Source organism: Musa acuminata, chromosome BXJ3-7 (genome assembly GCF_036884655.1).
Source record: "Musa acuminata AAA Group cultivar baxijiao chromosome BXJ3-7, Cavendish_Baxijiao_AAA, whole genome shotgun sequence".
In the NCBI taxonomy this organism is placed as follows: Eukaryota; Viridiplantae; Streptophyta; class Magnoliopsida; order Zingiberales; family Musaceae; genus Musa; species Musa acuminata.
In genome coordinates this window covers 5,462,778-5,486,695 of record NC_088355.1, presented here as the reverse complement: position 1 = coordinate 5,486,695, position 23,918 = coordinate 5,462,778, and the positions used below count along the sequence as shown (strand labels likewise).

The following is a 23,918-nucleotide window of genomic DNA, read 5'->3' as shown; positions in this document are numbered from 1 at the left end:
TGGCAGCACTACAATGCATCATGTAGGATATTGTCCTATAATGAATTTATAATCCGAATTGAATTTAAATTATTTAGGGTTTAAATTTAGGCCGTTCAAATCACAACCAAATTGTTCCATGTACGATATGATCAAACTCGAACCGCACCGGTCCGGTCTGAGTTCGAATCCGTTTCGATTTGCACTCTTGGGAACGTTTATCGGCGTTATAATGGAGACCCGATATAAAGTAACGGCGTTACGCTATATAGGACGCATGGTCGCTCGGGTTGGATAGCTTCCGACCGATATAGGCCAAAGCGATCCCTAAGAACCGGATGAAGCCGCGGCACTCCTCAAAACTAGAGGTAAAAGCCGTAATCACTGACCTTCCCCAGAATAAGAGAAGAGAGAAGAGTCCAGGAGAAACCCTAAAAGTAGGTTCCGTCTTTGCTCGAATAACGCTTCTCCCCAAATTTTCAGGCTTGGAAAGCAATTTCAACGATTAATTTTGAGTCCATGTCTGTGGAATCTTCCCGCTTCTTCTCTCGGCGGTGTTTTTTTTTTTTTTTGTTCTCGTCGATTTTATTGACTTTCGTTTGATCGATTACATAGGGTTTGCTGGCTTTGTTTTCTTGCTTTTCGTGATATGGAGCAGATTTATATACTGTTGATTCAATGCAAGCGTTATTTTTTCGTTTTATGTTGTTCTCTTCATGTTATGGGCAAATTGATTTCTTTTTTCATAAAAAAATGATCTTGTGTTGCTCTATACAAGGAAATTGAATGGTATTTTTCTAGTTTCGAGGCACTCAATCTCGACGCTGCCAATTAATTTTTTGTTCTATTACTTAATAATGTTCCATCAAATCTGAGACTTCATATTATGCTTCCTGTACAGATTGTGGAAGCCACTGGCTTGATATAAATCAATCATAGACCTCTCGGTTGCTTTTCCCCTTAGTTCCAATCGAATATAGTTGCAATGTATGCAAGGAGATTGAAGTGTAGAATACAGAAGTGGGATTCTTTGCGCCTAGAATTTTGGAATTTATCTAGGTTAAGCAGAAGGGGTGTTTCCCAAAGCTCTTATAGCAGATGCAGCCCTCAAATTGATACTGATCCACCACTAAGAGACTCTCTTGTTAGAAAGTTCTGCTCACCTGCAATTTCTCCTTGGAGACAAGATATATTTAGTAGTAGGTATAGTCCTAGCATCTCATATAATTGCTGTAGATTTTACAGCTCTGAGGGTGATGGAAGTAGTGCCAGTGGCGGCAAACACGTGCCGGTCAAAGGTGCCACTAATTTTGATAAGGAGAGTACAAGCAAGGAGGATACTTTTTCGGATTCAAATCGCTGTAATGAACATGCTTGGCTCGGGGAACAGGACCAACTTGATTGGCTTAACTGTGAGAAGTTATCAATTGATAGCAAAAGGAAAGAATGCCCTTTTCTTACCAAGAGAGAGCGGTTCAAGAATGAGTTCATGCGGAGGGTTGTTCCATGGGATAAGATCAAGGTTTCCTGGGATAAGTTCCCGTATCATATTCGGTAAGTCTTTTTATAAGATCCTTCTATACTTAATCTTTGATGCTGTAACCTTTTTTATTTTATTCTACCAGTGAACACACAAAGAACCTATTGGTTGAATGTGCTGCTTCGCATTTGAAACACAAAAACTTTACATCGTCTTATGGTGCTCGACTGACCTCTTCGAGTGGAAGGATATTGTTACAGGGATTCCCAGGTTGCTTATGGAAAGCCATTATATGTGTGTTTTCTGTTGAACTTCTTATTCTCACCAATTGTGAATTTAATAATATTCGGAATCTGGATACTGTTTGTAGGAACTGAACTCTGTAGAGAAAGAATAGTGAGAGCTGTTGCTCGGGATTTGCAGGTCCCTTTGCTGGTCCTTGACAGCAATGTTCTTGCTCCATATGTAAGAGCAGAATCTGTCATCAGTAGTCACTCACCATCTCTCTGAGTTGATTTCTGGCTTGATATGAGATGTCTGACATCTCTTGCTTGTTACTTTGTGCAGGACTTTGGTCAAGAGTGTGCTTCTGAAAGTGACACAGATGATGGTCATGTGGAATCGGGAGAAGAATGCACATCTGAATCAGAGGCTGAAGATGGAAATGATTTAAGCAATGAAGAATGGACAAGCAGTAATGAAAGCAAATCAGGTGAAAGCGATGATGACGTCGATGTTCGAGCTTCTGCTGAGGCTCTCAAGAAGCTTGTGCCTTGCAGCCTTGAGGAATTTGCAAAGGTACGTCGCTAATGCTCTTGCTAAATTTATGATCAAGAAAGATGCTGTAGTTTCAACTTTCAACGAAGAAAAATGTTAATAAAGCCTGGAAATTTATTGGTATAGCTTCAACTTACAATCTAACTCTTGGAACCCCACTCTTTGAAGCTCCACCTAAACCTGCCTCATACTCATGTCAACCGTATATTGGATGACACATATTTGCTTAATTTCTTAGAAGTTTAGCATATACAAAGAATAGGAGCCAACATAAGAGATATAGATGCGAGAGAATTCAGGGGGAGTAAAGAAGATGTAATAGTTCTGTTATGGGGGGAACTTCTATTTCATTTTCATTCATGCTTATACTCTGTGGAACTACCTGAATCCTCTGTTATAGCTTTCTACTATATTCTTATTCAATCGACTTATTGATTGCTAAATTGAAGGAAGAATTTGCGAATGTTAGTTTGAGTGGTTGGTTGGTAAGGCTTTCTTACTGTGATTTTGAGTCTAATGCATGTAAAGGGCAGCTTCATAAAGCTGAAATGCATAATCTATATTGAATAGAACAATATGTAGCAAAAAATGGGGGAAAGGTGATATGGAAGGAACATATAAGACAATCTATTGGATACATAGAATTAGAAAGGTGATGAGGACAAACCAGCATTCTAGTGATGATTATAGACTACTGGACTTCAAAAATACCTAGATGATTAACAAGTTAGATTCAATCATATAACATTTAATCAACTAATTAGTTCTGACTGACTTCTGAGTCCTATGACTCATAAACTCATAACCACAGCTATTTCTTTCAGAATCTTTTGTCTAGAAGAAGTCTAGAAAACAGTTCTTGCCAAATCCTGATGTGGCAAATGGACCTGTGTTTGCTGTACACAGGCAGTAGCAGTGACTCAGGTCTGATTTGGTACCCAAGGTAAAATCTGCTCCAGCAGAGATAATCCATCAAAGAAACTTCTGCAGTATTATTATGTTTGGCAAGAAAGAAAGCAGATACAAAAAAGAGAAAGTCTACTGCAGTATTCTGGTGAAGAGAAGATAAAAGAAGGAAAGAGAGAAAAAAAAGAGAAGAGGGTGATAGAGACAAGAGGATAACAAATCAATGCATTATGCATCATCTAATTACGGTAGTATTGAGTTAATTTCAGTTTTGAGCAGATTTTGGTCTAACTATATGGCACTATTAGCCCTAATGGAGTCAGTTTTTGTTTATTTCTGGTTGAAAGTTTGTCTTATTGGTCTGTCTTGTTAGATTCACATTTAGGGTTTATTTAATGTAAGTGATTCTGGTTGAGCTTGCTTCAGTTTCACTGTTAATGTTGGGACCTCGGTACTCTTTATAGAAGGAAATTGTCTTCCCTATGCCTATCCAACTGAGCAATTTTGGATCTACCAATCAGTTGTTAATCTGAGAAGAGTTCTGTTTGAACTTTAATCTTTGGTAAAAGGAGGAAACATGTGACCCTTCCAATGTTGAGGTTGGTTACAACTTACAATTGGACAGGAGAGCTTGATACCAGTGTAGAAGCCTTTCTGGATGGAAATTTGAAAGCAGAAAAAAAGAAAAAGCAAAATGCATCAATTTGTTTGCTTCTTTCTATCTAAGAGAGTTTTATAGTTTTTTGTAAATTGGATCTACATGTAACAGGGAGTGATGTACTATGAAAAAAAATTCTGTTTTAGAAACTGATTAGAAAAAAAAAAGAGTCACTTTAAGCATTGATTGGAAGGGGAATTTCCCTCGAAATTCTGTTATTTCACTAAAATACCCTCTTATCCTCTCAGAATTGGGAAGCTTAGAGATTATGGTTAGCTACTTGGAACATGGGGATTTGGATTCCTGGATTGTTCATGGAACTTGAAGTTCCATAGGTAAGGGCCTCATATATTCTTGGCTAAATAAGAACATGTATGAAAATTATCCACCAAACTCAGAATAAGTTGAAATTTAAAAATTCCATGTAGGGATTTCAAAATTTAGCCAAATACAAAATGAACTTTAGCATCATGGTATGGTTGCCTATTGCAGACTGGTAATTATGGTTTTAGTCACATAAACAATGTTGTTGCTAAAATTATATATTGGTCCTCTCTGTCCCTTGCATTGGCGAGAGGCTCATGTGCCGGATTGCCGTTTTTAGCCAAATACAAAACAAGGATTCTGTCAAAACTTGAAGTTTTATTTGGGTGTTTAGAAAGGTCTCAGGATTTCTAATGGCTGTACTAGACTAGACCTTAGGGTTACTGGCCTAATTATGTATTTCTTTTCTAGTCTCTTCCTCCCATCTGCCTCTAATTCTCTCTGTTTTCTTGTCACTAATTGATGATAAATTAAAACTTCAGATTTATAGGATTAAGTAGTGTGAGATAACGAGGTTAACTATATATAAAAGGAAGTCACCAGGTTTAGGGATGAAATTGTTTGGTCAATTTTTGAACTATATCCTAAGAGTCTGAATAGAGGATGTATGGTGTTTTACAAGTCTGTAAACAGCTGTATGCTTATGAAATTGACAACTAATGGCAATATAAAACAAGGGCTCTTATCAAATTTTCACTTTATTTTTATTAACTCTTTGATTACCATGATTTTATTTTATCAACTTGGTTTATCCCCTGTTGACAAAGAGGCCGAACAAGGAGGAAACAGTAGACTATTCAGTTTATATTTAGGTTATATTATATCTGATTTGAGCCCCTTGGCCGCAATTTCTTCGTATTTACTTGTTTACATTATTATTACTCTAGTCCTTGTATCTGTTCTTCTCCACAGTGATATGATGTCTTGATTCTTTTACAACAAGTCACTGTTAGGCTAGTGATCGACATTTTGGATGTCACAATTCAGAAAATGGATTGTTAACGTTCTGGATTATAAGAAGCAAAATTCCAGTGTGCCAAAGAAAGCAAGGGAAAAAGATAGAAATAGATGGCAATTACTATTGTTTGGGCTAGCCATCCTTATGGATCAACCTTCCTTCCTTACACATGTATATTTGTATATATGTGTTGTCCATGTTCCAGATAAACTGATTTCGTTTCAACTGAATGTATTGAAGAGGTTTACCATTATTGTACTATATTCTTGGACTAGTACTTTTTTTTTAATGTTCTTGTCTTTATTCCATGTATGCGATCCATTTCATAGGCCTTGATTGGCGGAAACAACGACACAGAAGAGCTTATGAAGAACAGTCAGAAAAAGAACAAAAAGCAATTTTGATTGAGTTTGACACTTTGACTAACTTGTTTTGCTTTTGCTTCAGTGCCCATGATTTGAAATGGCCAAAGGGTATATGGGTTTCTTATTGCTTGGTGGAAATACTTCTATTTTCTTCTTCACACGGATGGTTTTTTGAAAATACTACAGGAAGATCTGTGCATCATGCATTTAACCATGTATGCAATCCATTTCGTAGGCCTTGATTGGCAGAAACAACCATACAAAAGAGCTTATGAAGAACAGCTGTAGATAAAGAATAAAAAACAATTTTGGATTGAACACTTTGAGTAATTGTTTTGCTTTTGCTTCAATGCCCGTAATTTGAAATGGCCTGAGTATATGGGTTTCTTATTGCTTGGTGGAAATTCTTCTATGCCTTTTCATAAGGATGATTTTTGGAAAATATTACAGGAAGTTCTGTGCAAATTTTGTGCAAACCCAGTTGGTTGTTGATGATCTGTCGAGAAATCAATTGATTCTTTATGGGAATGTCCGATGCTGATGAATTTCAACTGATTCCGACTATTTTTAGACTGATTCCGAATGCTGTCGATTTCTTCTATTTGTGAAATCACTCTATCTTTGCTTTAGATCTGTTCCTATCCAAATTGGTCAATCCATGTTGGAACAGTCAGTTTTGATGATTATGCTTAAGATCTTGGTTGAATTTAATTAGTCAGTCATCATTAGCAGATACTTTTAATTCTGCAAATTTGCACTCTCTAAAATTTTAGTAGTGTGATTTTCTTTCTTGGCTTGGTTTTCTGCGATTTCACGTTGGTGTATGTCTTCTAGGTTGGTCGGATTATTGGCTTTAGGTTCGTATACAACAAAATAGCAAGCTGTAATGTCCCAACTATGACTTTAAGACTGTTATCTGTTTCATATTGTACTGCAGAGAGTTGCTGGCGAAGTTGAAAGTTCCTCTACATCAAATGAGCCAGATGCCACTGCATCACCTGAGCAGTCAAAAAGACCATTTAAAAAAGGTAATAAACTTAATGTCAAAAAGACCATTATAAAACTTATTATAGATGATTCAATTTCTTTAATTTCTTTTTGTGAGTTTTAAGTATCCTTACCCTCTTCATTGTCGTGCATGCTTAGTCCATTTTGTATATTCTTTCAGGGGATCGCGTGAAGTATCTTGGTGCTTCAGTTCATATTGAAGTTGATAATAGGTGCTTCTTTAATCTTTTTTCCTTCTTTTATTTCATTTAGTAGTGGAGAGAAATGCAACCTTTGTCCCTTCAGTTGATTATTGTGCATGCTTAGTACTTTTTGCTAAACATCTCATGAGTAGTTATCTTTATATTTTAACTTGGAATGCAATAGACTTTGCCGACTTAAGTGCTGGTGATGCCTTAAGTTATGGATGGAAGATCATATTATTAGTTGATACGAATATTTTGTGAAAACCTAAATACTAATTGAACTTTGAAATATATAGCTGATTGTTTATTGTGTCTTCATGATGATTGTGATTTTTGTGAATGCTTTGTCTCCAGATTTTGTTCATGTTATCTTCTCAAGACAAATTGTCTTTCTGTAAGTAGCACATCACTTTTTTTATCAGCATCTACATAGTTTTACAGACAAAGAGTTTATGACAAGTAAAAGATCAGTTTAGTGGTATACATTGCCATATTGGTTTGCTTTGTTGGTCAAAAGAAATGTTTAATATTGTTGGTCTGTGTAGTGAAATATGTGACTTGGATCATGGGAAGTTGGTTAAAACTAGGATTGAACATCCTGTAATACTGTGTATAATAGTTGGGCACATGGTTTTAAATACCCTGTGGATTGGTAGGTATGGACCGGTTTACAGTTTGGCCTATTGATTCTGACCATATAGGTTGGTTCTGATCAATGTTTAATCTTTTTATTATATTTGATGATACCAGACTATACAAGCTGGTATGTAGCCCAATAATACTAATACTATATCTTGTCCAACCTGTTGCAGAAATCTGTGGACCTGTATTTAAAACTATCGTTGGAAAGTCTCTGTTCAAATTTTGCTTGTGACATAACCTGGTTCTATTGATATATAGTTTTGGAATTTTCTTTGTGTTGGCATGTGACCAGCTTTTGTTAATGAGACTGATACTTCATGTTGTATTCTGCTGCCCTTCTGGTTTTCAATTTTGTTTCTTGGAAATATGTATAGTTATCACTTAATATATACTTGTTTTTTGTGAGGAAATTATGGTTCTCTTGTGATCTTAAATATCAATTTTTAGCTTTTCTTCCACCTGTATGTAGGTTACTATGTTCAAGATTGGCACCTCTTGCCTAAAGTTACTTTTGACTATAGATTTCACAGTAATTTTTATAATGCTGATTCACATTGTCTACTTAGTTCTTCAAGCCATCTGAGCTTTTCTAAAATGATTATGGTAATTATCATAACCATTATAAAGATGATCAAATGGAATTTTCATTGATAGAGTAGGAACAGGCATATGCAGGGTATGTATTCAACATGTGATGCATGAGATTGATAATTCCATTCTTCTTCTTCCTTTTTCATTGTGAGATTGTTGATTCCGTTGTTCTCGATTATTGACAGATCCAGTAGCAAATCTTTCATCTTTTCTCTTGACACTTTCATTCAAGACCCTGGAAGTCTATCACAGCCTTTGTATCTACAACAGAATGTGGTTATACCGTTAGAATACAAATATCTAAATAGTTGATCAAAATTAAAATGGAAAAATAATTTTAGTGTGAATATCTTCCATAAAAAAGACAATTGATTGCTTACAAAATATCTGAATTTGTTTTTCATGGTTCTTTGTTTATTTAATCAAGTATTCTGTTCTATAACATTTCAGAGGGGGGCAGTTTAAGTGCTTATAGATATTTAATTTCCTATGGAAAAAGTTTAAGTTAGTTTTTAAGTTTTATGCTTTTGTAATAGCCCAACAATGTGAATATCTATTTTTAATTTTCAATGTGCTTCTTAGTGTAGGTAACTTAGAGAACAGAATATATAAAATTGGGATTTTAAGACGGTTAGTTTGGATTAGATTATGTAACGGAAAAGATTCAGGAATAAATCTCTTATACTGGTGAAAGCTAGGATCGTTTCACCTCCTTTATTTCCTAAAGATTGTTGTTTGTTCCAACCTTTTTAAGCTTCATCCCACCTCATTGAGCTACATCTTTATTAGATTCTAATTCTTAGCATATATATCACAGGATCATATTGGGGAAGATACCAACTTCTGATGGCTCAACAAATGCCTTTACATTTGTTAGTGGCAGGTGGGTGGGTAAGTTTTCCTATGTAGCATAGGATAACTATTGGATCACATGTCGATCAGCCTTGTGCAAAAGTCATGTGCTTTGGAACTGTACCATTGTTGTCATATTTCTAATAATTATGTATCATTTTAGTTTGAGGCAGAATGCTGACGTTTCCCTTATCATCTTTACCCTTATGCTTCATGAAACCATCTTATATTGATGGCTTTAGTTCTTTCTTTGCCACAAAAACTAGAGGCCAGGATAGTCGACCAGGATTTTTGTATAGGAGGTCTTCTCTTTTGAAGTCCGAGATGGTGTTACTCACCTAGCAAATATCAATGCTCTTCTTAACTTCCCATGATTGATTGCAAGTAATATTATGAGGGTTAAGCTTGTGTTTACTACTATATACTGTTGCTTACTTGCTTACTACTAATATTATCTGATTTTAGATGCACATTTACTATGCTTTGTCCCCATCCTCTTAGATAGTCTTTTAATTTGGATTCTTAACATGTCATCTAATCTTGCTATTTTCCAGGTCTCTGTCTACTGGACAGCGTGGAGAAGTATACGAGGTCAATGGTGACCAAGTAGCTGTAATTCTTGACAATACTGGGAATAAAGTGGAGGAAGAAAATAGTGAAACTACCAAGGAACAAGATGCAAAACCATCTATTTATTGGATTGACAGTATGATTCTTTTCCACTCTAATATGAAATCTTCTCATTAATAAGTGTTAATATTTGCTGCATTTATAGATCTGTTTTTGATCTCTTTCAATCCAACCGCGTATAATTGCATAAAACCTGTAGAATCCAGCTAAGCTTTATTATTTTTTCAATTAGTTATTTGTTCTTTAACTGGTCCAAGGTACTCGAAAGATTAGTTCATACTTCATAGCCTTGGCCGATCTCTAACTTTGACATGGTTCATTTTGTAACATGTTCTTCCTGTGGTTTACGATATTTGCTGTAGCAGCAGCTTCTAGTATAAGGTCGACCCAACAAACAGGATGTCGATATTGACGTTCAATATTTATTTGATCTCATGATAAACTCTGGATTTTGTTTATTTGATCATAGGTTGTAATGTAAAAAAACTTATGGATCTTGTTTTGAAATTCATAAGTAATAGAGAAGAATACTCAGGAAGTTCTTCTAGTGGAAGACATTGTGACAGTGTAATTGGGTTCTCACCAGCAGCAGTTTACAAGGTGCTGATTTCTTAAACTCCTAAAACTGAAGAAATCACTAAAGACCCTTAAGAAGTTTGAAGATGCCTTTCTGCCCTTCCAAAATATGAAATTTTGCATATATCCTCCTGGGCTTCCATGCATCTTCACATCCTTTTGGTGAAGGATTATTTCATTATTACTTGAAAAAACCATTGAAGAATTTTAGAATTGAAGTCCTAAACATGGCATCTCTGAGCTGACTGCCTGGATGAACTGTATTTACTGTAACATGTACTGGATGATTAATTCTGCATTCAGAGGGAGGTGGTCATGCTAGTTATTATACCTAGGAACAGCTCATAGCACACACTAATCCTTCATGTGTTCTTTTGTGGTGTTCATGTACCAGGACACAGATGGGGTAATTAATGAAAGAATTCATGAAGTTACTCTTGAAATGTTGATTTGCTTTGTTCTTGAATGTTTGAATATCTTGTTAGTTTCTTGTTTCATATTTATAACAAAAGTTTTATATAACCATCTATGCTTAAGCGCAAAACCCTCAATGGCCAGGATGAGTCATTATTAACCTGGCCAATCCACGGCTAGAATGAATTAGAATGAGCACAATTTGGCAAGTAGATGCCATGCAAATTTGAGAATTTGGAGGGTTTGCATTCCTTTTTAACTTTTTAAAGGTAATTATTTAATTATATGTACACATAATACATGTTTCCATATATGTAAGCATGCACTGGAGAAGCTATTAAGTTGTCTGTGTGATAAGGAATCCAAAGAGATGTGGAGAAATTCTATAATGACAGAATATTGGGAAACAATGTGAGATGTTTCTTCATTATTATGATATAATGTGCAAAACAACTGCATAATAGAAATGTTCATTAAGTATTAACATGCATTATACTTGAAGTTCCTTTTTCATATGTATGATTTTTGCTGTTGTCTCAGCACTTGAACTTGTATTTACTGAAATTGAAAATATTGGTACTTTTTTGTGTGACTATTTAATGCATTGCCTGCTAAACTTCTTGTGACCTTTTCATATGTATGATTTTTGCTGTTGTCTCAACACTTGAACTTGTATTCACAGAAATTGAAAATATTGGTACTTTTTTGTGTGACAATTTAATGCACAGGCTAAACTTCTTGTGACCTTTTTCATATGTATGATTTTTTCTGTTGTCTCAACACTTGAACTTGTATTCACAAATTGAAAATATTGGTACTTTTTTGTGTGACTATTAATGCATTGCGTGCTAAACTTCTTGTGCTTCAATTTTACCATTACCATGAACTAGATATGCTGCTTAGGTTGCATGACTTTCAATCAAGCGCATGAGTGTAATGAAATCATCGCATTCACAACCAAGTGAAACATTTTTTTCTGTTCTTTTCTAGTTCAGGATATTGTGCATGATCTTGATACTCAGGCAGAAGACTGGTACATAGCGATGGAGGCACTTTTTGAGGTGATATGTTTATTGCCTTCCATTCGACTCCTCATTGGTTACTTATATACCAATATATAAATATCATTTTTGTCTATCCTGATATCTTTGTGATTAACCGTTCAACTTTCGTATTTATCTTTTTAATGCACCATGATGGTTACAGTTGGTTCCCTTAGTTTCTTTTTGGTACTTATTGTTATTGTTTATATTCATCTGCAGATTTTACCATCACTACAACCAGTTATCATTTATTTTCCAGACTGTTCTCAGTGGTTGTCACGGGCAGTTCCCAAGTCCAACCGAAAAGAGTTTATCAATGAAGTGATGGAAATGTTTGACCAGATTTCAGGACCTGTTGTTTTGATCTGTGGACAAAGCATAGTAGAGTCAGGGTCGAAGGAGAAAGAAAGATTGGTAAGATCCATCTACTAGGGAAATACATTGAGATATCCTTCTTTTCTGTTAGATATTTTGACGATTATCCTTCTTTATTTATGACTATTGAATAGGCACTTGTCCTGTTTTAAAAGAACTTTCTTCCCTGAATTTTTTTTTGGGACTTATGCAGACAATGTTGCTTCCTGGCCTTGGTCGTGTTGCTCGTCTGGTATTCTTCCCTTTTCTTTGTCTCATTGTTTTTGTTTGCTTTTTTAATTTGTTTTATTTCAGCATTTCTAGAAGATATATTTGTAGACAGGAATAGCATATTATGTTTGAAGTTGAAACTTAGAAATCAGAATAGAAAATAAATCGCTTTGCTGTGAGCAAAACCAAGACATTGATCAGTTTTTCAGTTAACCTATAAAATCGAACTTATTTTTACCTGTAAGCAAGTTGGGCCACTTCTGTTGTCAATTTTAGAATTTTAGTTTTCAAATATGAAAGAGGTGCTTGCTCAATGCCCAATGTAAATTAGCTTGGTACAATATTTGGTGACTATAAAATTCAAGTGCTGAGGTGAGGTGGATATATAGAGTTACTAGGAAAGATAAGAAAGGAGACATTTTCCTTTGTGAACAATCAAATATAGTTTTGATTGATGATAAAATGAGAAAAAAATGTTTAAGATGGCTATATATATGTTCTGTACTTAGAAGATATGATATAATTACTACTAGTGATACTAAGAGAGGTAAAGAATGTCATAAAAAGATTTCTCTAGAAACTATAAATAAATATTTAAATACTCTTAGGATATGACCTTTAAGATATGATTTAATGGTGGTAGAAGATCCATGTGTTGAGCCCAAATCATTGATACGTAATGCCTTTATGGTCGTTGTTGTGTAGAAATTTGGGGCAGATTTATAACCTTTAGCCCTATAACAAAGATGTCATTCTGATACCATAAGTTTGTTGGCCCTCTAAAGATTTGATAATACATGATCGAGACTATGACCTTTTTTAACTATGTGTGATATATATTACTGTTATGAGGCCTCATAACTGCATATTTCATAAATTTATAGCAGTTAAATCAACTATATTGAAAGCAGAAATATTTCATTTTTGTAACGCAACCTTACCTGTGAATGAAGAGGCTGTTTCATGACACAGACACCCAACACCTGGGTTTCTAAGGAGCCTGGTGAATTGGGTTGCTTTATTTCTAATATTTTGCCTGTGTGCCATTTTTTCAAAATTTTCTTTTCTTTCTGTTTATTATCCCTTTTGCTAAAGTGAACTGCCAAAGTACGTCTTGGCTCCTGAAATACATATTGTGAAACAAATCCCAAAATAACCCTTTCTACTTTCATGGCCCATCGGAATGTTGTTTTCAGAATAATCTGGTAAACTAATTCTGCTTTTGTTTTCTAGAGTACACCTGTAAAATTTTGGACTATGTACCTGAAATATCTATTCGATCATACCAACATATAAAATTTGATTGGTTTACCTCATGTTACATTTTTACTTGAGAAATTAACAGAATCACTCTATTGAATACGAAAGTCAGTAAGAATCGAAAAGAAAACTAGGTGAAAAGACATAACAGATTGTTGATTTGGCTACACCTATAACTACATGATTAATTCCTGTGGAAATGTAAGGGAGACATGGCTTGATTGAGAAGTTTTAGATAAATTTTCAAAGAACTTTTGATTATCATAAGCCAAAAGCAATTTAGAGTAGCCTGAAAATTTTGATACAAGTCATGCCATTGTCAATTGGAAACGGTGTGGGGTGCGTCGAGGTTATGGCTACACTGTGGCTGTGTTGTGACTTGATCTGGCCAACTTGCATGAGACATGCAAAATCTGTATTCACCAGCTCAAGTCAAATTTTCAAATGAATGTAGCTCGACTTCAATGCTCCCTTGTTTTCATTGTTTAGTTTTTGGGTAAAAATTCATGATATCATTCTTTGTTTTCACTTGTTGCAGTGGACAAAACTTCTATAATCTAGCAACTTATGATGTAACCAGTTAGTTTAGTTCATTGTTTGAGTTGATTAAATGATGGTTGTTGCATCTGATAATCGTAATTGGTTTGGTTATACTAACGATGATCGTGGATTTTATTTTATTTTTTCCAGCCCCGGCCATTGAAGCGAATAACTGAGGGTTTGGGAGCAAGTAAATCATCAAAAGAAAAAGATATATGCAAACTTTTCAGTAATGTTATATTTATTCACCCACCTGAGGTATGTAGCAATATATTCTTTTTTTGTTAGTTTGTCTCACCTACCAACACTTGAGAATCAAATCACATTTTAAAAAAGTAACTACCACAATTTTCAGAGCTTTTAGTTTCTAGAAAATAGTTAGACAAGTAACACTATGATAAAATCAAAAGAAGTCAAAAGAAAGTCCAGCTGACCGTGTTAGTCATTGGACTTGAACCATCAGGTCTTGTAGTTTGGTTCTTAACATTTGATGCCTTCTTATAGTGGAGGATGTCCTTGAAGTTCAATTAGTTGGTCATTTGCACCTCAGCGCTTAAAAGTTTGACAATATAGGGAGAAATTCAATAGAAGTTAATGTTATTTTCTTCATTTAATTGAATTACTTTTGTTGGGCAATGGTCTAAAAGTAAAGGATGTTGCTTATTCATTCTTTTTTTTATAGAACATCAGATACGATTTAACAGTGGTCACCAAAATTGAGAGAAGATTTGCATTAGTCTAACCATAGAGATAAAGGACAAGTCTCAACTTCTTTATTGTCTTTGTAAATTGGCATTTTTACTTGCAGGAAGAGGAACAAATCAGAATATTTAATAAACAAATTGAAGAGGACCGAAGAATTATCATATCAAGGAACAATCTCATTGAACTCCATAAGGTGTGCATAATTTCAAGTTAATCTATTAGCTAAACAGTTGGAATTTCTTAAATTCTAAAGAGAATTTGTCAACATTGACTTTTCTGATTTGAATCTTGTTCAGATATCTAACTTATCATTTTGCAGGTTCTTGGGGAGAATGAGATGTTGTGTATGGATCTTTTGCATGTGAAAACTGATGGTGTAATCTTGACGAAGCAGAGTAAGAAAGTTACTGAAATATTATAACTCATTTTTCTTATCATGTACTAAAATTAAAATTTCAGCCTCTCATTTTCTGTGGTGTGTCAGAATATCCCGGTTGTTTTTATTTGTGTTCTCTTGTGTGTGAATGTGTACTATTTTTGAATAAGAACACCAATAAGAAAACTTAAAGTTAGAAGCATGTAAACAGAGTTACTTTTAGCGTGATATGTTGAATTTTATTGCATTAACAAGCAACCACAATCATCTCGTGATCCCTGTATCAACAGGTTTGACATTTTAAGGATTTTAAAGTATCTTGTATGGGAGAATGACATTAGATCAATTCATTTTGATGAGTTCTTGACGTATCTTCAATTTCGTTTGAAGTATTTTAACTTTTGTATCCATGCAATCCATCTGTTGCTCTTTTCTAGACGAGGGCTGTGTTGCCTTATAGTTCATATCTGGTTAATCATTGATGTTTCAATTTGATAGCTGTAGTGAAACTGAGTGCTTGGCTTGAGATCGAGCTTTAGTATTTTAGGAGAGCTTGAGCCAGCTCAAGCTCGACTCATTATAAGTTTGTTTGACTTGTCAAATGAGCTTGGACTTGTAAATGTGATGAGCCAAGCTTGAGCCTGATCTCAAACTGTTCTAAAAGCAAGCTATTCTTTAGTAAATCTTGAAAATATGACTAATACAGTAGATAAGGTCAGATAAACACAATGACAAAAACCAACAAAATGAAAAAGAATAACTACACCAACAAAGAATAACTACAACAAAAACAGCAACATTAAAACTTCATGTATATGTTTCATAATCCATCATAATATGAAGCCATGATCTACCATGCATTCTCGATGATCATTTCTTCTCAATGCCATCAACTATTGATAATTTCTTCTCAATTCGAATGTAAAATGCACAATGTTAGCTGATTTCTCAGTATTTGAAGATTGAGGCAACAATATGATCATATAAGAAAAAAATAAGAAGTCTTTTTTGCTTTTGTAATATTTTAATTATCATTAACCAGATATGTCAAAACACATTATATGCTTATTGATTTAATAATAATTGAAGGCCACACCATGAACAACTATTTGTGACTTGTAAACAAGTTTCTAGTCATGAGCCTATAAGTGATCTTGTTAATGAGTTTATAAATGAGCTTATTCATGTGTCTATAAAAGAGCTTGTTCACTTTCTTATTAATAGGTTAGGTCATGTGTCTAAAAGAGTTGAGATTTTCCACATTCAACATTGGCTCATTTAAAATTCAGTCTTTGGATGTAGGATTAAATTTTGGTTCATTAACCTTATTGAATGGGCTGGAGTAAGCCATGAATGAGTTGAACGCTGACATACTTGTGAACAATTTGACTCAGTTGCAACCTTAACTATGAGGAATAGTAACTGCTTAGGTTACTGCATATTTTCTTATACAAAAACTGAAATCGGCAATGGATGAGTTAAGAGTAAAGATGTTAAGGTCAATATTATGATGTTTATGGGTACTGAAGTGATGGGACCAAGGTCTGCCATACCGAAGCGTACCGCCCGTACTGGGCGGTATGTATCGGTCCGACAGGTTTCCGGTATGTGGACCGCTCGGTACTGCTATAGTGCTACAGTACTATACTGTAGCACTGCTGCAGTATGAAAAAAAGTAAAAATTGTTCGGTACACCAGGGTATACCACTCGGTACACCAGGGTGTACCGCTCGGTACACCAGGGTGTACCGCTCGGTACACCAGGGTGTACCGCTCGGTACGCCCTGATGTATCGCCCGGTACACCGGTACCGTACCATACCAAGCTCGGGTCGAAACGTCGGTATGGTACGGTACAGCGAACCTTGGATGAGACTATATCTTCCTCTAGAAGAAATTGACTATAAGGGTAGCATATGTTGTATGGATAAGTGCTCCTTACTTTGCATAAGTTGATTGAGGCAATTTAGAAAGCAAGGATATAGTTCTAGCCCAACTCATATGAGTACTTTCATCTGACACTGAAGAATTTCTTGTTGGAGGGGATTTGAAGTTTATCATGAAAGTAAAATGCTTTTGTTATTGATGAAACACCTTTAATCTGCAATCTCCACTACAATCTTAAGATGAACTTCAGTTTATGAAAGTCTATTTATAGGTTACAAGGTTCATGAAAATAACATATCTACTTCCATGAGTAAGATTGTGTACATTGATCCTCTCTAAACCCATGCAAGTGGGAGGCTTATTCATTGAATGCTTTTTTGTGCTTGATGGTTAATTCCCTTTTTGATCTTATAGATTTGACAGTGTATCAATGCGTCAATATTTGGTTATGTTTTCTTGTTCTTCTTTCTTTAGCCCTTTCCCCCGAATTATTTTTTTGTCGAAGTATACATTCTTTACATTGGGATTAGAACATCTTGCTGCTTACTTAGTTTTGCTTAGTTTAAGTATCTGGAACTTGTATTTGTTCAGGTTCATATAGAAGTGTTGGCTCATAGTTATCATAAACTTCAGTTGCATTAGACACTTTATGTTTCCTGTACTAATTGGTATGAACAGATACATTTTTTGCTTTTCTCTGATGTTCACAGAAGCTGAGAAAGTTGTGGGCTGGGCTAAAAATCACTACCTATCCTCTAGTCTTCTTCCCTCCATTAAGGGTGATAGGTTGATGATACCCTCTGAAAGGTAGCTACTAACATATGTTCATTATCTTAATTTTTTTTATAAGTTTTGGAGATTTGACTTCTTTTTTTTTTTTGAGTTGCAGTTTGGATATTGCAATTGCAAGATTAAAGGAAGAGGAATCAATCTTCAAAAAATCCTCACAAATTCTAGCGGTATTTATGTTGCCCATCCATTCTTTGTGGTCTTGGTTCTTTTTCTCAGGGTGAATATATATGTAATATGTTATTTTTAGTAACATTAGCTGGTGGTGACATTTGATTTCACAATGAATATATCTGCTTGCAGACTATTACCAAGGACGAATTTGAGAAAAACTTTGTCTCAGCGTTAATTCCTCCAGATGAAATAGGTGTAAAATTTGATGATATTGGTGCCCTTGAAGATGTGAAGAGGACATTGAATGAGCTCGTGTCACTTCCTATGAGGAGGCCAGAACTCTTTTCACGTGGCAATCTATTGCGGGTAAATCCTCTCATTAGCAAAATATGGACCTTCATCATTCTGCAGATCTCCTTTGCTTTTGTATTTTTCATTTTCCCATAGTAATCATGCCTCTCTTCATTTTGCCAAGGAGTCTGGACGTCATCTTGATGTTTGCTTGTTTAACATTTCTGACGGATGTGCACTGTATTGGAATATCACATTTAGCTGACTTACAATGGTTTGCAAACTTATTGTCAGCCTTGCAAAGGGGTGTTGCTGTTTGGTCCTCCAGGTACAGGAAAGACACTTCTTGCAAAAGCACTTGCAACAGAAGCTGGAACAAATTTTATCAACATTACAAGTTCCTCACTTACATCTAAGGTATTGTCATTTTACTAAGTTTCAATTACCAAGTCCTTTTAAGGATAAGTTAATCGATTAAACAGATTCAATTGTTGCCTATGGATTGGGTAACCAATGTTTCAAATTAAAGGTGTGCAAACTGATCAGGATGTATTGGACTTGAATCTGCATTAAGAATATACAAATAGGCATGATTTCTCACAAATTAAAGGTGTGTGAACTGATCAGGATGTATTGGACTTGAATATGCATTGAGAACCTACAAATAGGCATGATTTCTCTCATCCATAGTTTTCCCAAGTTTAATCTCATTATGATCATCGTCTGAGAAATGTCTATATGTTGTTTAGACTTTAGATATCATTTTGAAAGTTACGTTCTAGTTCAATGCATGCATAAAATCTTATGGGCTTGCACTTAAGTGTTGCAAATTCATTATTGGTTTTGAGCTTCCATTCAGTTGTGATTTTAAGAGCAAATAGCAGTATCTTCATTTAAAAATCCCTGATTTGGTTCTATTTGTGTTTGTCGAAGTTAATTTTACTAGTTATAGCTAGTTATATCAGGCCAGTGTTATTTTAATTACAAATAGTAGTTTTGGGTCCTTGATTGGTGCAAGGCAAGGGTAGACTTCGTTGATGTATCTTGGATTATTGGGTCATAACTTCGCTTAGAAGATCCCAGAGTGCATACTGTTGATGCGTTGGAACTTGACACTTATGTTGCCTCTCAAAGAAGCTGAATTTGCATGAATAGTTCAATGCCAATGTTAAAGAAGAAAAGATAAAGTTCTAAACCACTTTGAGTAATTATTATATTCTTTGTAACTTGTGTATAGTAACTTGAATTAATTAATGAGATTGTTGGCAGATTAGGTCTTGATTGTGTCAAACATCTATAGAAGAAGAGAAAGAACTAGTAAAGATGATATGGTATTAACCCACGTGAATCTACAAATGCTATTGAGTTCTAGTTACTGGTTATCTTAAGTTGTTCTTTCTTACCTTGTGGCCAAATTCCCTGGAGCTCTTTCCCTATCCCCTCTTCTTGTTCAACATATTCGTGGTCACTGAGTTGTGGCTCTGTCTGAAGTAATATGTTCTGCTGTTTGGTCAAGTGCCAATCCTGTATTTTTTGCACCAAATGTCTTCCCTCAGTTATCTGGCACAGGTTAAGAGAGAGATAAGTTGATCTCTCTCTCTCTCTCTCTCTCTCTCTCCCTCTCTCTCCTTGCAGTCCTAGATTGACTAAAATTGTAGAATAGTTTCAGGGTCATATCAGAGAAACTATCTGGCTTTGAGGAGAAAGGCACTGTATGGAAATTTTTTCAGAAAATTGAACTTAATAAAACCTGTAGCCTTTTCTACTAATCCTTGTTCAGCTGTTCTTCTCTTATCTTTCTTGTCACAGTTCTCTTCTTGTTCTTTCTTTTCCTACTGTAATCTTTTTTCCTCTTGTAATCTGTGTCTAAGAACTATAGAAATAGTTACTATTTGCTTGTTGAAATCGTACTGATATCAGCTAGATTCATCTGTTTCCTCATTTTGATCTCTGAATACTAGGGGCTACAAAAGTCTCCTGTGAAAGCCTTTGTTCAACGAAGCGTCTCTTGATTTTTCTGTAATTGAGCTAATAAAGTATTTAAGCAGGCGTTTGCGAGCAACAAATTTTACTAATCTGACAACTCCAAAGAAATTGGAAAAAGAGATCTAAACCTTGATAGATCCATGAAGCAAATACAACTCATGGATCTGGCAAGACGATACCAAAAATGATGAGCCAAAAGGATTGTGTGGCCTCAGATGTCACCCAATTGGCAGAATAGGATTATTTCCTACTGCAACAAAGCAGTTGTAAAATCTGGATTATTTGATTGATCTTGATCCTCTGATCTGGATCAATGATTCGATGAGTCAAAAGTTTCCACACCAAACCTCACTGAAGGAACTTTGGCATCTTCTTTTTTACAGCTCAAGAAACTCCTGTTTGTATGCATAAAATGATCTCAGGAATCAATCAGGACATTTGTGAGGTGATCATATCTTATTCAGCATAACAAGTGATTTGGAGGCAACTTGCTGTCCTTGATCAAGACAATAGTCAAATTTTAATTAGAACCTGAGAGGATTTTGTAATATGAGATTTGCTCATATATGATAGCAATCAGAAGAAAACTTTGGGAAACTGCATTCCTAAACTTAAATTAGAAGAGCAGGATTTCCATGATTAATAAATCTTGAAGTATACTGGGTTATTAGTTGGCATCAATCTTTAGGAAACTAAATTGTTCAGATTGCTGTTGCACGAACAATTGAGGAAACTCTGTATGCAGTCTTGTTCAGTTTTGCTTGGGGAAAGATAACCAAGATCAGGGACAATGCAATGTGTGCCTTTGTTTTCTGATCAACTCTTCCTGGGGTGTCCATGATTATATGTATAATTAAATATATTTTCACTTGCACTGCCAGAAAATTTATTTGACAGTCTATGAAGGCCAAGATTTTAGGTTTTTATCCTAGTCTTTTGAGATGAATTTATAGTGGGTTATGTGTAGCTAAGGTTTAGTGTGGTTGACTTCAGGTGTTTAGTGGTAGATTGAGTTTGGGGCTAAAAAGACTACGTTTGGGAACACATTTTATATTTTTACTGTGCATTTGCAGAAAGAGCCTTAATAGAATGTGTAGTTGTGGAATGTTTTGAGTGTTTGGTAAATGATGATAAAAGATGCCTTTTAAATATGCATTAACATAAGTGTTATTTGGTAAAATTGTTTTTCAAAAGTTCATCGAATATTATATGACAAATTTATCATTTTAATATTTATTCAAAAGTGAATACAGATTTTTTATTTAAATTAAATAAGTAAATAAATAAAATAAATGAATACATGTAATCTTACAAAATTATGTATGGCCCTGATTTATAATAAATAAAAAATAATCATATAAATGAATGCAAAATAATATTTGAAAACAAATAAATAAAATTTCATCTTATAGAAAACGTAAATTGTGTTGGTTTCTCACTAAATAATGTTGGTAATATTGTGATTTTAGATAATGTTATAGTCTTATATGGTATTTTGAGAATTTGAAAAGTTACATTAGCATCCCGCAAATGCTGAAATGATAATCCTACTCTGAGGTAATATTAGCATTTGAACATTTGCAATGTAATATCTAGGCCAAATGTAATATTAACATTTGCATTGAGATCCTAATGCACATTTCAAATGTGTTGTCAAATGCACCTTAAGAAGTTCTGCAGTTTAATGTCTATCCAAACAAGGAGTTGTGTAGTTTGGTTTGACGTGGCCGCATGTATCAATTTATTGTTCTGTTTGGCTGCACGAAACATCTATTGTAGAAAGAGTCCTTTATATATGTGTGCATGTGTGGGTGTTAAAAATTGTGTTTTAGGTGCCAGTATATTACGGTTCTTTAGCTGGAGAGAGTATTTTATGATGGTTTTACCGTTTTGGGAATGAAATTTAAACTGACCATTGGCTTTTGTGGAGTTTCTTGTCTTCTAACATTTGCTTCAACTTTTTCTATATATATTCCTGTTCTTTCTGCTATCATACTTCTCTTTAGTAACCAAATCACTATCAGGCCAACCACAACTGAAGATTTTTGCCATCACATGTAGCCTCTGATGAGATGAGCTTTAGGGTTATTATGGTGTACTTTTGTATTCTGCTTGTCTGACTATCTTATAACTCATGAAGCATAAAGTTTACTTTGTCAAGAGGTGTCTTGCTCTCTTTATCAATTTTATCTTTATGAATTGTGGGGGAAGTTATAAAATTACATAATTGTCAGTTGTTTTCTTCCTTAAGTCACTTTATTTGATATTCCTCTTCCTTGAATACAGTGGTTTGGAGATGCTGAGAAGCTCACTAAGGCTCTTTTCTCATTTGCCAGCCGGCTTGCTCCTGTGATTATATTTATTGATGAGGTAGGCATTTTTTGACTACAGACCTGTTTATCTGCTTAATTTGTTCATATTCCTTCCCAAATTCTTTATGGTACCTGTTTCCTTTCCTGCATGTTCACTCTACTTGGAAGGTTTTTCATTTATGTTGTCTCTAAATAGGTTGATAGTCTGCTTGGAGCTCGAGGTGGTGCTTTTGAACATGAAGCAACAAGAAGAATACGCAATGAGTTTATGGCAGCTTGGGATGGAATGAAGACGAAGGATAGCCAGAGGATCCTTGTCCTTGCTGCTACAAATCGTCCATTTGACTTAGATGATGCTGTAATACGGCGGTTGCCAAGAAGGTAATGAGAGAGAGACCCTCAACATATGCAAATTCTGTTTAGAATTGTTTTTTTTTTTAATTTCATGTTAAGAACAGGTTGGTGGATGCTTACTTGCAGGATCTATGTGGGCCTTCCTGATGCAGAGAATCGAATGAAGATTCTGAGAGTACTTCTTTCTCAAGAGAATCTTGAACCTGGCTTTAGATTCAATGAACTTGCCATTGCAACTGAAGGATATTCAGGAAGTGATTTGAAGGCAAGTTATTTGATATTGTTGCACCTTTGTGGAACTATGATTGCATTTCTCACACTCTTCAAATGCAGAATTTGTGCATTGCAGCTGCTTATAGGCCGGTTGAAGAATTTCTAGAAGAAGAAAGGGAGGTGGTGATCTTCTCCTCAGTTTTTTTTCACATATCTTTTGTTTTCTGATTCAATTTGTTTTTTGACCTCCCTTTTGAAAACAACCAACCATTTCTGAGTCCACTGACTCCACTCTAAACTACTTGCTCAGGCATTCCATTCATCTTTTTATATTCCTTCTGTTTGTGTTTTTCTGTATTTGTTCCTTGGAGATCCAGTACATCCTGACGCTATAACCTTTTCTGTGATCAGAGAGGTAGAAGTGACACAATGCCTTCGCTAAGACCACTGAAGTTGGATGATTTTATTCAAGCAAAATCCAAGGTATTAAAACACAGCAAATAACCAAATATGATGGTTTAATAACTTTAGTTCTTTATTCAGTTTGGTAGCATATTTTCCAATATCTAAATTTCCTTCTACAATTAGGTGGGTGCTTCCGTAGCTTATGATGCCACCAGCATGAATGAACTAAGACAATGGAATGATCAATATGGGGAGGGTGGGAGCCGAACAAGATCAACATTCGGATTTGGGAATGCTAGTCACCAACGATGAAGTATCTTGTATTTCTAAATGAGACACCTCTCTTCACATTTTCAAATCCATGTAATCGACCATCAAAGTATACTACGCATCTTTTATAGGCATTCTAGTTCCTTTTTGGTTCAATCATACTAATTTTAGGATAGCAGCATTTCTTTATTCGGAGTATCTATTTGTAATCTTAAATTGGTTCGTCTCCTCAACATAAACGATAGCAAATGCCTCTTTTACCCAATAGGAGGCCTTTTTTCTTGGGTGTTCTATTCCTGCCCCAAACATAACCCCTTGAGTCAAAGTTCAGTGTATTCTCATGCTGATTATTCTTTTAAAATCATGACTCCATTGTGCTGAGATTGCTCGTCCTTGTAACTACCGATGTTTTCCTTTCAATTGATGTGATATTACAAGTGTATT

General features: G+C 35.0%; 1 protein-coding gene across 4 annotated transcripts; it reads left to right on the top strand.

Moving 5' to 3' along the window:
* Window positions 1–275: 275 nt before the first annotated feature.
* Window positions 276–23,855, top strand: LOC135582420 (uncharacterized). 4 transcript variants are annotated; one of them, XM_065160069.1, is made up of 25 exons: window positions 276–347; window positions 881–1,533; window positions 1,605–1,729; window positions 1,830–1,924; window positions 2,027–2,257; window positions 6,385–6,475; window positions 6,616–6,667; window positions 8,691–8,756; window positions 9,280–9,431; window positions 11,336–11,406; window positions 11,608–11,802; window positions 11,957–11,995; window positions 13,924–14,031; window positions 14,582–14,671; window positions 14,798–14,873; window positions 17,451–17,547; window positions 17,630–17,699; window positions 17,833–18,009; window positions 18,229–18,351; window positions 22,207–22,290; window positions 22,429–22,613; window positions 22,713–22,851; window positions 22,920–22,979; window positions 23,211–23,282; window positions 23,388–23,855. In XM_065160069.1, the coding sequence occupies exons 2-25, from the start codon at window positions 965–967 to the stop codon at window positions 23,514–23,516; spliced, it is 3,096 nt and encodes a 1,031-aa protein (XP_065016141.1). In that variant the 5' UTR covers window positions 276–347; window positions 881–964; the 3' UTR covers window positions 23,517–23,855. The 4 variants fall into 4 exon arrangements, with proteins under 4 accessions (XP_065016141.1, XP_065016140.1, XP_065016143.1 ...); XM_065160068.1 differs by having other exon boundaries at window positions 279–416; XM_065160070.1 differs by lacking the exon at window positions 276–347 and adding an exon at window positions 386–500 and having other exon boundaries at window positions 23,388–23,767.
* Window positions 23,856–23,918: the final 63 nt, after the last annotated feature.